General features: G+C 48.0%; 1 protein-coding gene across 3 annotated transcripts in view; it reads right to left on the bottom strand.

The window, feature by feature from the left end:
- ERMP1 (endoplasmic reticulum metallopeptidase 1) overlaps positions 1–14824 on the bottom strand; it is a 53696-nt gene extending 38872 nt beyond the window's left edge. For all 3 annotated transcript variants that reach the window (XM_060268853.2, XM_088659067.1, XM_088659066.1), the window contains exons 1-3: positions 14359–14824; positions 2445–2746; positions 1055–1182 (exon numbers count right to left, since the gene is read on the bottom strand). In XM_060268853.2, the coding sequence (XP_060124836.1) occupies positions 1055–1182; positions 2445–2746; positions 14359–14711 (783 nt within the window). In that variant the 5' untranslated portion in view covers positions 14712–14824. The remainder of the gene's footprint in view (positions 1–1054; positions 1183–2444; positions 2747–14358) is intronic.
- Between the last annotated feature and the right edge of the window lie 65 nt (positions 14825–14889).

The following is a 14889-nucleotide window of genomic DNA, read 5'->3' as shown; positions in this document are numbered from 1 at the left end:
CCACTTTGAATACCATTGACCACGGTAGTTTTTTGGGCTACTGGATACAGTTTATGCATCCAAAAGGTGGCACTGGGAGACTTATTTCCTTAAAGCATTTTATCCTGCTCTTCAGCCCAAAAGTCACCCACAGCATACAGTAACAAGCAAAACAGTGCCTTCCCTCAAGATCGCAGTGCCATAGTCCTTGAGCTTTTCAAGCTCTATACCAGGCACGTCGAACTCCCAAGAGTTGACTCCCAGTATAAAAAAACTGGCAGTGATCTATCCATTGTCATTGTAGGGAGGATTTACATGCGTGGGGTGGGTGGGTGGAAGGCGAGGATTGCCCAGAGTTCATCAACTTTGTGGGGGGGGGGAGGCCAATGTCGTTGAGATTTTTTTTGAAAGGGGGGGGGAGGCCAAAGTTGTTGAGCTTCTTTTAGGGAAGGGACACGCCATGGTTTTTGAGCTTCCCTTAGGGGAGGAAAGGCATCGCTAACATGCACGCAAAACAATAAAGCCAACAGACGTCGGAAGCAGAATGCATAAGATCAACCTTATGACGCTATGTAGGGACAGGGCGAGGAGGGCAGGGGGGCGGAAACATTCAAAATACTTTACTTTTCTTCCCGCAATCAATAAGGGTCCCGCAATTGCCCGAGACTCTACCTGTCGAATGCGGTCGACCGGTTGGACATCACTGCTCTGTACGAAACTGCTGGGAAAGGATTTGGGGTTTGTGGTGCCAACCGTATGCAGATGACACCAGAGCTACTCCTAAACATGACAGCGCCCAACGTAAGCAGCTCTTGCGTTCGTCCTTCCTCCGCTTCCTCTCCTGCCCCTCCTCTGAAAACTTTTTAAATGCCTTGATGCTAACGCCATCCTGTATTCTTTTCACTGACTGGCTTCAGGTGGGAGCCAATCTCACTGTTTTCATTCACATAGTTAAGCCACTTTGAAGACCCTCAGATGCAAAATATAAACCAGTATTATAAAGCAATGCAGTTGTTTTGTTTGGATACAGGCCTACGCCATTGGTTTTGTTAATGTTTCATAAATCCACCCTTACCTGCAGGACACTCTCTTCTGCGCCATTAAACAGGAATATGACAGCATGCTGCAAGGGCTCGGGTGATTTACAAAGGGTGTGCAGTATTTCAAGCATCACAGAACAGCTGACGGCGTCATCGCTGGCCCCTTAAAATGAAAATATGCAGAGCGCAATCAATTGACGTGCATTGATGCACAACTGCGGCACAATTTTTAAAAAAACCTCATTTGAGTAAAACGCCTTAAAAAGGTTTTCTTTCAACCTTGTATTGTTACATGAAAACACCCTAAGAGGATTATGGAAACGAAACGAAGAATTTCCTCCCTCCTTGCCAATTGTGAGTGTTTGAAAGTGCTTGGCATAAAATCAGACGCAGTCCTTCCTTTCGCTAGCATTTCAAAAAGCAAAAGGAAAATGATGGTGTTCAGGCACAAAATTATCAAGGGAGTTCTGAGCCGGGATGGCCTTTGACATTTTAATAGTTTTATAAAAACTATTGTTTTTTTTTAATAAAAACAAAAACAAAAAAGAAACAAACAAAAAACTACTGTGCAAAAATTTCATTACCCAGATTCAGAAAAGTTTGTGGGATAAGTCTTTGTAGGCAAGTTAAGTCTTGTTAGCAAAATTACGTTTAGGTAAGAGGTTTTTTGCCTTTTATAAAATGTTAAGCTGGATAACCAGTAAATTAAAACTAATTTTAAATCACATTCTGCAGAAACAGAAAAAGTGGGGGGAATGTATACAAATTAACCCCATTAATATAAACTTTTGAAAGGGAAAAATATTCTCAGTGTGATGAAGCTGACGCTGTCTACAAAGCACCCAGCAACTAAGACTTACAAAGCATAAGGTAAAGGTAAAGGGACCCCTGACCATTAGGTCCAGTCGTGACCGTCTCTGGGGTTGCGGCGTTCATCTCGTTTTACTGGCCGAGGGAGCCAGCATACAGCTTCCATGTGGCCAGCATGACTAAGCCACTTCTGGCGAACCAGAGCAGCACACGGAAACGGTGTTTACCTTCCCGCTGTAGCGGTACCTATTTATCTAATTGCACTTTGACGTGCTTTCGAACTACTAGGTTGGCAGGAACAGGGACCGAGCAACGGGAGCTCACCCCGTCGCGGGGATTCGAACCGCCGACCGTCTGATCAGCAAGCCCTAGGCTATGTGGTTTAACCCTCAGCACCACCCATGTCATAAGACAACTTTAAATAAAATATTTAGGCTGGCTCAATAAATTGCATTAGTGAAGAATTTTTGGAAATTCCTCCACCGGAATCAATGAACAGAAAGATCTGGGCCTTTGCTGGGGTTCACCTCTTAAAGAAAGGGGGGGGAAACACAAATTTCCTGCGAAGTGGCAGGCCCCCGCCCCCATGATACAAAACTTTTCTGGTGTGCCTACCGACAGTATTTGGTACAGAGTCAAAGTGGCAGTTGGAGAGCACAGAATGCTCCGCTCCGGTCCTGGGTTCTAGCTTGACCACGACATTAGTAATGTTGTCATAGTAACTGGTGAAGCCTCCGAGAAAATCAATACTGAAGGTGCCCGTGGGCCTCTGTATATCGACGGAGATGGTGTGCACATGACTGCTTTGAGTTTCAATAGCTTTAACTTGCTCCAAGAGGTAGTTGACTGTGAAGATTTCGTTTTCCGGACTTCCAACTGCTCTGGGTCCAATTGCAGTAATGTTTTCTAGGTAAGTCCTGTAGGAGACCATAATAGGGCATTAGAAGCATGTCTTAGAACCATACCTGCCAAGTTGCTGTCGGAGAAATAAGGGACCAGGCGGAAGTAGCAGACCAGAAGTAGCGGTGCCGCCATTTTGGAACTGGGCGGAGCATGCTCAGAAGTGACTTTTGATGCTGCTCTGCCCAGTTCCAAAAGGCCGCCGCGCCAGAAGTCGCACTGCAGCCATTTTGGAACTGGGCAGAGCAGCATCAAAGGTCGTTTCTGAGCATGCTCCGCCCAGTTCCAAAATGGCCGCGGCGCCAGAATAAACCGGGGGGAAACCAAAAAATCCGTTTTTTCAGCTAGGAACAGCTGGAAAAACGGGGATTTCCCGGGGAATACGGGAGACTTGGCAGCTATGCTTAGAACCCACAAATGCATGCAAACTCAGCTGCAAAAGAACAGCTACTCCAACGGGCCTTCGAGCCAATGAAGAGAAAGCTAGATCTGTTGGTGTGAACAATGACATAATTGCAATGACATTCCTTATGCTATTAGGGCATGGGTAGACAAACTAAGGCCCGGGGCCTGGATCCGGCCCAATCGCCTTCTAAATCCGACCCACGGATGAGACGGTCCAGTGTTTTTACATGAGTAGAATGTGTCCTTTTATTTAAAATGTATCTCTGGGTTATTTGTGGGGCTTGGAATTCGTTCCTTTTTTTTCTCTTTCCACAATATGGTCCTCCCCCTCCCCCCAAAAAAGGAACGGTATGAGGGACAGTGGACCGGGCCCCCTGCTGGAAAAGGTTGCTGACCCCTTTATTAGGGGAACAGGGCAAACAGAGCTTAACGTTCCACTGAAACCAGAGAAAGAGAACAAAATGTCAGTTCAGCAGCTTAGTCTCCATGCACCCCTAAAGACAGGCTAGAAATATGTTAAATAGCAGTACAAATCTGGGCACATTACTGATTTGAATAATGTGCAAAAGGGGACACTTAGTGATGTCCAAATGATGTGCAACAGATTCCTGCCTGAGCAAATAGAATCATAGAGTTGGAAGAGACCACAAGGGCCATCCAGTCCAACCCCCTGCCAAGTAGGAAACACCATCAAAGCATTCCTGACAGATGGCTGTCAAGCCTCCGCTTAAAGACCTCCAAAGAAGGAGACTCCACCACACTCCTTGGCATAAAGTTCCACTGTCAAACAGCTCTTACTGTCAGGAAGTTCTTCCTAATGTTTAGGTGGAATCTTCTTTCTTGTAGTTTGAATCCATTGCTCTGTGTCTGCTTCTCTGGAGCAGCAGAAAACAACCTTTCACCCTCTTCTGTATGACATCCTTTCATATATTTGAACATGGCTATCATATCACCGCTTAACCTTCTCTTCTCCAGGCTAAACAAACCCAGCTCCCTAAGCCGTTCCTCATAAGGCATTGTTTCCAGGCCTTTGACCATTTTGGTTGCCCTCCTCTGGGCACGTTCCAGCTTGTCAGTATCCTTCTTGAACTGTGGTGCCCAGAACTGGACACAGTATTCCAGGTGAGGTCTGACCAGAGCGGAATACAGTGGTACTATTACTTCCCTTGATCTAGATGCTATACTCCTATTGATGCAGCCCAGAATTGCATTGGCTTTTTTAGCTGCTGCATCACACTTCTTTCTCCCTTGGCCACCCCATAGCCACCAGAATCTCCTCTGTCAACTCCATGGAGAAGATCTTGTGGCTGCAGGAGAAGTTTCTGGGGGGGGGAGGAGGAGGAGGAGGAGGAGGAGGAGGAGGAGGAGGAGGAGGAGGAGGAGGAGGAGGAGGAGGAGGAGAAGAAGAAGAAGAAGAAGAAGAAGAGGAGGAGGAGGAGGAGGAGGAGGAGGAGGAGGAGGAGGAGGAGGAGGAGGAGGAGGAGGAGGAGGAGGAGGAGGACATCGACTCACACAAAACTTGGATGTCACCCAATGTTTACATATTATAAAATAATATGTAATAAAATAATAATATTATGCCCAGAGATTTTAAAAATCAACACCATTCATATTTCATGATCACTGGAGTCTGGCAATCTTCCATAGACATGGGGTTATTCTATTTATCCTCACACCAATATGGACTACCTCAAGCCCACTCAGCGAGTTTCATACTTAACTGAGAATGTAACCTAGGTCCAACTCTGTATTAAATATACCATATGTATCTTTCCATATACACAACACACCCTAACCACCTGATTTAATGCCCAGGGCATTAACTGAATATTAATCAAAAAAATTTATTTTTATGTTTATTGGTCACTTTTTGGCCATAGCAACTCAAAAGCGTCTTAAAACATTTTAAGCCAAAAACAAATACACATGCATAAATACATTAAGACCAGTTTCTCAGATGTTTGCTTCAGACACCACCATATAAAATGTTGCATATGTTTGAAGGGCACACAAGGTCGTACAAGCCAAACTGCAAAATATTTAACGTACTGAAATACTTTAAGTGCTGCTGAAACCAGCAGGACTTAAAACTAGGGCAGTTTACAAGCATTGCTGCCAAAGGCTGCAATTCTATACATATGCATTTGGAAGTGTTATCCTGAAATCAATATGATCCAGTTCCAAATAAATTGGTTTAGGTTTGAGGTGCAAAGGGAGATCTGTTGCTAAAAACCACGAAGAGCTGCATGTGTACGACATAAAAGGGGAAAGGGAAGTTTCCTGAAGCCCGGCATCAAACAGGAGGAGATTAGAAAATAACAAACAGGACAGGACCTCAAAGGCTCACTTTACCTAAAACTTGATGAAAAAGATAAGGAGCTCCCTCGTGGTAAATTTAAATAATGCAAGGACTAGAAAGCAGTTTGGTGCTTTCTCCTTAGCTCAATTTTAAAACTCAATAATCAGGTTTCAAAAAGTCACCCGAAATGTGAGCGTAGTACACCTAGGAATCTGAAATATTTATTCGCAGAGTGACTTGCGGTTCAAGAGTATTGAAGCCAATATCAACAGGTGATACAGACTTTTAGCACATGGCTCTCCTAAATTTGACTCAGGGAATGGAAAGTGTTGCAGTTGGGGAGACGAGGAAGGGATAAGAATATTTTAAAGTTATTTTTCTATACCACGTTCCTTATAGTCACACTCATTTCCACGGGTCCAACGCGAAAATGTTAACAGAAGCATAGAACCTATAAATACAAATTGGGACGCTTTCCCTTATTTAAAGTATTACTGAATTGATACTGAAAAGCAGCCTTTGTAAAGCACTTTGAGGTTTCTTCTACTGTATAACCAAGCAATAATATAATTTTTAAATGAAATAAATAAATAAATAAATAAAAGCCAGTTCGGCTGAAACTCTGTCTACGCTCCAGAACTGTGTGTCTATATTTTGGATTTGCTCTGAACGAGGAAACTACAGAAGTTTAAGCTAAATACCTTCCATAACAGAAATAAGGCACTGGATTGGACAGCAACAGTTCAGGATTATTTTTATTTTTTAAAAAAGAATAAATTATAAATTGTGTACCCTTCTCTCTCAATTTGATCCTTTTACGTGGTTTTGTGCCATATTATGCATTGCTCGTCATTTTTAATGTCGTTTAGTAATTCTTTATCGTAGCAGTTAAGTGTAAACTGTAAACTGTTAAGTGTAAACTGCTGATATTTAACTTTACTATTTACTATAATAATTTTTTAAAAAATGTTTTTTATTTATTTCAATTTTAAAAACCTTACAAAAAGGGCATAGATACAAAGGGGGGAAAGGGATAAACATTGGAACATTTCGTTGTTGTATACAAAAGAAAAATTCCATTTTCAAAAATAAAGTGGGGGGGAAAAGGAAAAAGGAAAAGAAAAGTTACAAAATAAAAATAAAATACAAAACCACGAAAAGTACAGTCTTCCAATCATATCCTGTGTAATTTATGTACATCCGTCTTATTTCACACACAAGTTTCACCTCTATATCCCCTTCTTTTAAATTTCAGCATGGTTCAAATCTAGTCTCCTTTCAGGATTTGGTTGCTTTATTCATTGTCATATAATCATCAAAAATCCTCCACTCCTTTATTTTTTGTTTTGTTTGCCCTCTGATTTTTCCAGTGACTTTAGCTAGCTGTTAATATTCCTTCATTAAAATTTGCCAATCTGTTATGTTTGGTGTGCTCTTGTTCTTCCAATTTATTGCGATCAAAACTCTCGCTGCTATAATACCAAATATTGAATATTACTTTATTTGATATAAGTTGTTTATTTTATAGTTATGTGTCCATTTTGATTTTTTTTTGGGGGGGGTATTAAATTTAATTGTGATCAGGTGTGCTGTCTACTTTGTCATTTCTTTCAGCTTGCAATCTGCTTTGGGAATAGCAAGATACACTTACAATTGCATCCTCCCAACATCATCCCCTTGGCTCTCTCAGCCTTGTTTTTTATTTCTGATTAATTACAAGCCTTGTGGGAACACATGCCAGTTTTTATCCCATAACAGCTTTTTCTATTTTTGGAAGCTTATTAGCAGGTTATAAAGGGAACTGCCCACAAACTACCCACAGTGGCCAATAACAATGTGATTTCTGCCTCACTCTATTCCAACATGAAGGGGCTCAAAATACCCCAAGTAAAACTTATTTACCTGCTGTAGTGGAAGTGCCCCTCCCTGCCCCTCTTAACCAGTTCCTCTAATCCAAGACAGAACTGGGAAAACAGGGAGGGGGGGGCACTGTTTTTCAAGAAATACACAAAAGGGCAAAAGCTGCCACCACTTCCGAGCAACCTTAAAGCAGGGTCCAAGGAAGTCAACTCCTGCTGTTACCAGGCTTGCATGGCCCTGAGCCACTTTACCATGGCGCAGGCAGAAATTCAACAGGTAGGGTCGAGCAGTCAGGTACTGGTTTCGCTTCACAGGCAAAAGACACAAAAGAGAAGGCCAAAAGTCCTTTCAAGATTTATTAAAAGAAAGAACAACTAAAATGGTTACACAGTTCTCAGAAAGGTTTTGTTGTTGTTGTTGTCTAGTCACGTCCGACTCTTCGTGACCCCATGGACCATTGCACGCCAGGCACTCCTGTCTTCCACTGCCTCCCGCAGTTTGGTCAGACTCATGTTCGTAGCTTCGAGAACACTGTCCAACCATCTTGTCCTCTGTCGTCCCCTTCTCCTAGTGCCCTCAATCTTTCCCAACATCAGGGTAAAATTTTTGTTGGTTGATGCAAACCCACGTATTACCCATGCGGTAGCGGTTTTTGTGATGAAGGCCATGAAAGCCAGGGAAAGATTTATAGATGACAATGTAAAGACCCCTTCATCGTCTGTTTAACTCGTTGCTTGTTTTCCTTCTCTTCGTGTTTTGTGGGATGAAGGTTTTGTTGGGATATTGTTGTTGTTGTTTAGTCGTTTAGTCGTGTCCGACTCTTCGTGACCCCATGGACCATAGCACGCCAGGCACTCCTGTCTTGCACTGCCTCCCGCAGTTTGGTCAAACTCATGTTCGTAGCTTCGAGAACACTGTCCAACCATCTTGTCCTCTGTCGTCCCCTTCTCCTAGTGCCCTCAATCTTTCCCAACATCAGGGTCTTTTCCAAGGATTCTTCTCTTCTCATGAGGTGGCCAAAGTATTGGAGCCTCAGCTTCACGATCTGTCCTTCCAGGGAGCACTCAGGGCTGATTTCCTTCAGAATGGATAGGTTTGATCTTCTTGCAGTCCATGGGACTCTCAAGAGTCTCCTCCAGCACCATAATTCAAAAGCATCAAGCCTTCTTGATGGTCCAGCTCTCACTTCCATACATCACTACTGGGAAAACCATTTGTTGTTGTTTAGTCGTTTAGTCATGTCCGACTCTTCGTGACCCCATGGACCATAGCACGCCAGGCACTCTATACGGACCTTTGTCGGCAAGGTGATGTCTCTACTTCGTGACTGCTGTCACCATCTGCAGTGATCATGGAACCCAAGAAAATAAAATCTCTCACTGCCTCCATTTCTATTTGCCAGGAGGTGATGGGAAAAGTGGCCATGATCTTGGTTTTTTTGATGTTGAGCTTTAGACCATATTTTGCGCTCTCCTCTTTCACCCTTGTTAAAAGGTTCTTTAATTCCTCCTCACTTTCTGCCATCAAGGTGGTGTCATCTGCATATCTGAAGTTGTTCTCAGAAAAGTTACAAACAGAAAATAAAACCGTGGTAAAGTATAACTAACTAAAACTCATACTCACAAAGAAACTTGAGAGCCAAAGGATGTTCCCGGCCTCCCTAAGAGTAGAAGCATGGCCAGCAGCCGATCCAAAGTGCGAGCAAATTAACATTTCAAACCAGCCCTTTATCCACCCTGAAAGTACCACTAGGGGTTCCGATCAGGGGCCAATCAACGTAGAATAACCAATGGAAATAACCAATGGCAAGGAGATGAGCATTCATCATCTGATTGTCAAAGATCAAGGCAGCTGAGCCCTGTTACGTCTCTACACAGCCTGGGACCTGAGATACTCCCTGCGGGACTGCCTCTCCCGGTATGCCCCGCAGAGGACATTAAGGTCCACAAATAATAACATACTGGAGATCCCGAGTCACAAGGTGGTTAGACTGGCCTCAACCAGGACCAGGGCCTACTCAGTACTAGCCCCGACCTGGTGGAACGCTCTCTCTCAGGAGACTAGGGCCCAGCGGGAGTTGTCATCTTTTCGTAGGGCCTGCAAGACAGAGCTGTTCCGTTTGGCTTTTGGACTGACTCAGTCTGACCCCGGTTTTACCCTCCCCTAAGGTTTTATCCTACAGATATTTAAATGAGGATCCACTTGTCGACTCCCATTTTAAAATTGAATTTTAATACTGTATTTAATCTGTATTTTAATTTAATTCTTTCTTTTATGCTTGTTTTGATATTTTTGTGGTTAGCCGCCCTGAGCCCAGCCTTGACTGGGAAGGATGGGGTATAAATAAAATTATTATTATTATTATTATTATTATTATTATTATTATTATGCATTCTCAAGCACTTTTAACACATCTGGGGTTTGTAATCAGCCCAGGGTTGATAACCTCCTGGGTTCTTACCCCCTTCCAATATACATCCTTTCACACAACTGTAGCAGTTTTCACTTCAACATGTAAATCAGATACCGTGTTTCCCCTTTTTTAAGACACCGTCTTATAACTTTTTTTTCTCAAAAAACCACAGGGTGTCTTATTTTCGGTGGGGTGTCTTTTTTAAAAAAATTACCTGTCATCTAGCCCAAATTCTACCATCAAGTTATCCCAATGCAGATGCAGCACATGAGTGTCTGATGAGAGGGGAAAGAGACGGAGAAGGAGGGAGGGAGAGAAGTCCTAGAGCAACCCCCCAGCCCTCCGGATGCTGCAGTCGCCCTCCCACCCAGTCCCCTGATTTCTGCTGATCCGGACGCCACAGGCTCAGGCACTCCGCCCGGCCCGGCAAGGCGCTCTAAGCACTTGGCGTTGCGGAGCGCTCGGCGTGCTCCATGCTGCAGCCGCCAGTTCGGGCGGCGGGGAGGCAGACCTCCTCGGCGGGGCCAGGCGGAGGCCGCTAACTCAGGCGCTCCGCCCGGCCCGACAGAGCGCTCCAAGCGCTCGGCGCTCCGGAGCACTTGCTGTGCTCCACGCTGCAGCCGCCGGTTCTGGGCGGCGGGGAGGCAGACCTCCTCGGCGGGGCCAGGTGGAGGCCGCTAACTCAGGCGCTCCGCCCGGCCCGACAGAGCGCTCCAAGCGCTCAGCGCTCCGGAGCACTTGCTGTGCTCCACGCTGCAGCCGCCGGTTCTGGGCGGCGGGGAGGCAGACCTCCTCGGCGGGGCCAGGCGGAGGCCGCTAACTCAGGCGCTCCGCCCGGCCCGACAGAGCGCTCCAAGCGCTCGGCGCTCCGGAGCACTTGCTGTGCTCCACGCTGCAGCTGCCGGTTCTGGGCGGCGGGGAGGCAGACCTCCTCGGCGGGGCCAGGCGGAGGCCACTAACTCAGGCGCTCCGCCCGGCCCGACAGAGCGCTCCAAGCGCTCGGCGCTCCGGAGCGCTTGGTGCGCTCCACGCTGCAGCTGCCGGTTCTGGGTGGCAGCGAGGCAGGTCTCCTCGGCTGGGCCAGGCGGAGGCCGCTGGCTTAGGTGCTCCGCCCGGCCGGCGCTCCAAGTGCTTGGCGCTCCAAGCGCTCAGCGCTGCAGCCGTCGGTTCTGGGCAGCGGGGAGGCAGGTCTCCTCGGCGGGGCCAGGCGGAGGCCACTGGCTCAGGCGCTCTGCCCGGCCCGACAGAGCGCTCCAAGCGCTCGGTGCTCCGGAGCGCTCGGTGCGCTCCACGCTGCAGCTGCCGGTTGTGGGTGGCGGCGAGGCAGTTCTCCTCGGCTGGGCCGGGCGGAGGCCGCTGGCTGGGGTGCTCGCCCAGCCCGGCAGGGCGCTCCAACTGTTTGGTGCTGCGGAGAACTTGGCACGCTCCACGTTGCAGCCGCCAGTTCTGGCTCCAGGCACCGAGCCGTCAGGCCTCCTGCTGCTGCTGCTGCTGCAGCCGACATTCTGAGTCCCGCTGGCTGGCTGGGGCGCTCGGCTTTCTCGCTCCATATGGCATGGAGGTATGCCTTATTTTCGGGGTATGTCTTATATTTCGCAAATGTTTAAAAATCCTGCCATGGCTTACTTTATGATTACGTCTTAAAAAAGGGGAAACACGGTAGTTGTTGGTGTCTTTTTTTTGCCAAAGGGGAAGTAGTGAAAGGGTCTTGTATTGCTTCTTTTCCTCTCCAAATACTGGCGCGAAAATTCCTGTCTGCTCCCCTCTCAATTCCTCCACACATGCAAGACTCGTGCTACTTCTGCAAAACTCCCAAACTAAGTGAGATAGAGCCCACTTCATCCCAAATCTTCTGGGTAGTCAGTGAGGACCCCTCTGATAATACTTCCGGGTTTGCCGCGTGTGTATCCCAAAGAATACGTAACCAGAGGTGCGTGTAAGTAGAGATACCACTGTAGTGGTATACAACACTTCATCAAATAAAATGCACTACATGGATTAAAATGAAAACCAGTAAACCAGTAAACATGAGCAGCACATATTATAAATATAATAAAATAATAAAGCACCCAGTCATTAAACCAGCCACTTCCACAGGAAGGCAGGAGCAGGCGGGGAGCTGCATCCTAAACAGACATCTGAAAACTGTTGGCAACCACAGGTCTAATGGGAGGGAGAATAACATATAGGGGGCCACAGCAGAGAAGGCCTCGCTTGCTCCATGCTATTATACAGCAAAACAGCCCCTGATGGAGGCAAAAGAAAGGCGTGGGTTAGCAGGAAGCAGGAAGCAGGAGATGCGCTTCTTCAAATACTTGCAACCCAGGCAGAGAGAGCTTTGTATACCAAAGTCAGTAACTTAACCTGAGCCTGGTAGCAAATTCTAGCAGGCCAAGGCAGGGATTGTCCATCTTCATTTAGCGGAATTTATCTTCTGCTGTGGTTGTCCACTAACCTCATACATCCTAGCCCTGGTGTTGGGAGCATTCGGACCCCAAGGCGCTCACTTGTGGGGGTGCCTCAGGGATCCGTCCTCTCCACCATGCTTTTTAACATCTATATGAAGCCGTTGGGAGAGATCATCACAGGGTTTGGGCTGGGTGTTCATTAGTATGCGGATGATACCCAGCTCTACCTGTCCTTTAAATCGGAACCAGTGAAGGCGGTGAACGTCTTGTGTGTGTGTCTGGAGGCAGTTGAAAGAAGGGTGGTGGCTAACAGAACTGAGGCTGAATACTGACAAGACAGAAGTACTGTTTTGGGGCAACAGGGTGGGCCTGATCCTGGGCATGAATGGGGTAACTGTGCCCCTGAAGGACCAGGTGTGCAGCCTGGGAATCATTCTGGACTCACAGCTGTCCATGGAGGCGCAGGTCAATTCTGTGTCCAGGGCAGCTGTCTACCAGCTCCATCTGGTACGCAGGCTGAGACCCTACCTGCCCGCAGACTGTCTCGCCAGAGTGGTGCATGCTCTAGTTATCTCCCTCTTGGACTACTGCAATGTGCTCTACGTGGGGCTACCTTTGAAGGTGACTCAGAAAATACAACTAATCCAGAATGCGGCAGCTAGACTGGTGACTGGGAGTGGCCACCGAGACCATATAACACCAGTCCTAAAGGATCTACACAGGCTCCCAGTACGTTTCCAAGCACAATTCAAAGTCTTTGTGCTGACCTTTAAAACCCTAAACAGCCTTGGTCCAGTATACCAGAAGGAGCATCTCCACCCCACATCGTTCAGCCCAGACACTGAGGTCCAGCGCCGAGGACCTTCTGGTGGTTCCCTCACTGCAAGAAGCAAAGTTACAGGGAACCAGGCAGAGGGCCTTCTTGGCAGTGGCACCCTCCCTGTGGAATGCCCTCCCATCAGATGTCAATGAAATTAAAAACTATCTGACTTTTAGAAGACATCTGAAGGCAGCCTTGCATCGGGAGGTTTTTTAATGTTTGATTATTTATTATGTTTTAACATATGTTTGGAAGCTGCCCAGAGTGGCTAGGGAAACCCAGCCAGATGGGCGGGGTATAAATAATAAAATTACTGTTATTACAGAGACCGCTTCTGGGGCTTTCTCACAGTTCAATTAAACCACAGAGATCCCAAATACACGAGTGCACCGTTCGTTCCTACCTACACATTAAAGGCGCCTTAATAGCTAAACAAGACATACTGTATTTTTCCATGTATAACACGCCCCCATGTATGAGAACACAGGCCGAGCATCTATCCTTTACTGCTAGCTACTAAAATCAAAAAGTACATAGGGAACACAATGACACAACGTTTGAAACCCCTATCTAGATCAGAGTGAAAGTACATCAGGGTACATCAGGGTACCTCGGGCTAAGAACTTAATATGTTCTGGAGGTCCGTTCTTAAGCTGAAACTGTTCTTAACCTGAAGCACCACTTTAGCTAATGGGGCCTCCCGCTACCGCTGTGCCGCGATTTCTGTTCTCGTCCTGAAGCAAAGTTCTTAACCTGAGGTACTATTTCTGGGTTAGCAGAGTTTGTAACCTCGAGGTACCACTGTACATTAGTCAGGGAAGAGGGTGTAGGTACCAGCACCCCAGGGCCCTGGGTGCCCGCCCAACTACCCACAAAATTTCCCACGAAGGGGCCGGGCACCCACAAATGTCAGTTCCAGGGCCACATGCGCTGCGTGGCACCCACGGCCCTGGGCACCCATGGGTGTGGGGCCAAGTTGGCCCTCCTGGAGGAGAGCATTCCACCTCTCTCTCCATGGGCAGAGCAAAGATTTTTTTGGGGGGGAGGGAGGCAGCCAAAGTTATTTTAAGGGGATCCTCCCAAGGGGAGGTGCAGGCTTCTGCTGGGAGAGGGGGGCACACAGGACCTCAGATAATTGCGTGCTTTCGATTCTTTTCACAGCATTGTGGCGACGCCCACGTCTCCCTCTCCCAGGGATGCAGGTGCGCAGTGAGGACGGGGGAAGGGAACAGGATTCCTGTTCGAAGGGGCGGGCTGACAGGCTTTATATTGGGGTGGTGGGGCAGAACCTCAGTTAGTTATGTACTTGATTTTTTGGGGGGGGGAGCACCCTGCCCACCCACGCACCCCACTCTTGGCCACGGAAGAAGGGACCTAGGACCCGGCAAGCCAGAGCGCGCGCTAGCCGCCGCCACCTGCGTTACCTGGCGCGCAGGGCGTTGAAATCCTCGCCGGGGCGGCGCTCCGCCGGCTGCACCAGCCTCCGCAGGGAGAGGTGCGCGATCCCGCGCAGCGCCAGCAAGTAGAGCAGCAGCACCAGGGCCGTGCGCGCCTCCGGCAGCAGCAGCAGCGGGAGGCCCCGCGCTCCTCCTCCTCCTCCTCCCCGGCTGCCCGGCGGCAGCTTCTTCCCGTCCAGTCCGTCGGGCGGCTCCTGGTCCGGGCGCCACGGCGGCGGCTGCTGCTGCGGGTGCTGGTGGTGGTTTGGGCGAGGGTGCTGCTGCTGCTGCTGCGTACGGAGGCGCCTCACGGCACCCACGGCGGCCGAGCTGCGCTCCATGGTGGAGACCTCGGGTGCCTGGCTTTGGCTTGCAGCAGCAGCAACAGCAGCAGCAGCTGTATGGCAACGGCGGGAGGGCCAAAAGGCCGGGGCCAACCCACCTTGCTTTCGCGAGAGGGAGGCGGGCTCAGGAGTCGCTTCGCAAGGTAGCCTGGGCAGGAAATGTCAGGCGGCGCTC

The sequence above is a fragment of the Zootoca vivipara genome, chromosome 15 (assembly GCF_965207765.1).
Source record: "Zootoca vivipara chromosome 15, rZooViv2.hap1.1, whole genome shotgun sequence".
NCBI classification, from domain to species: domain Eukaryota; kingdom Metazoa; phylum Chordata; class Lepidosauria; order Squamata; family Lacertidae; genus Zootoca; species Zootoca vivipara.
Note: the sequence above shows the minus strand (reverse complement) of the source record. Positions and strands in the feature narration are given on the sequence as shown.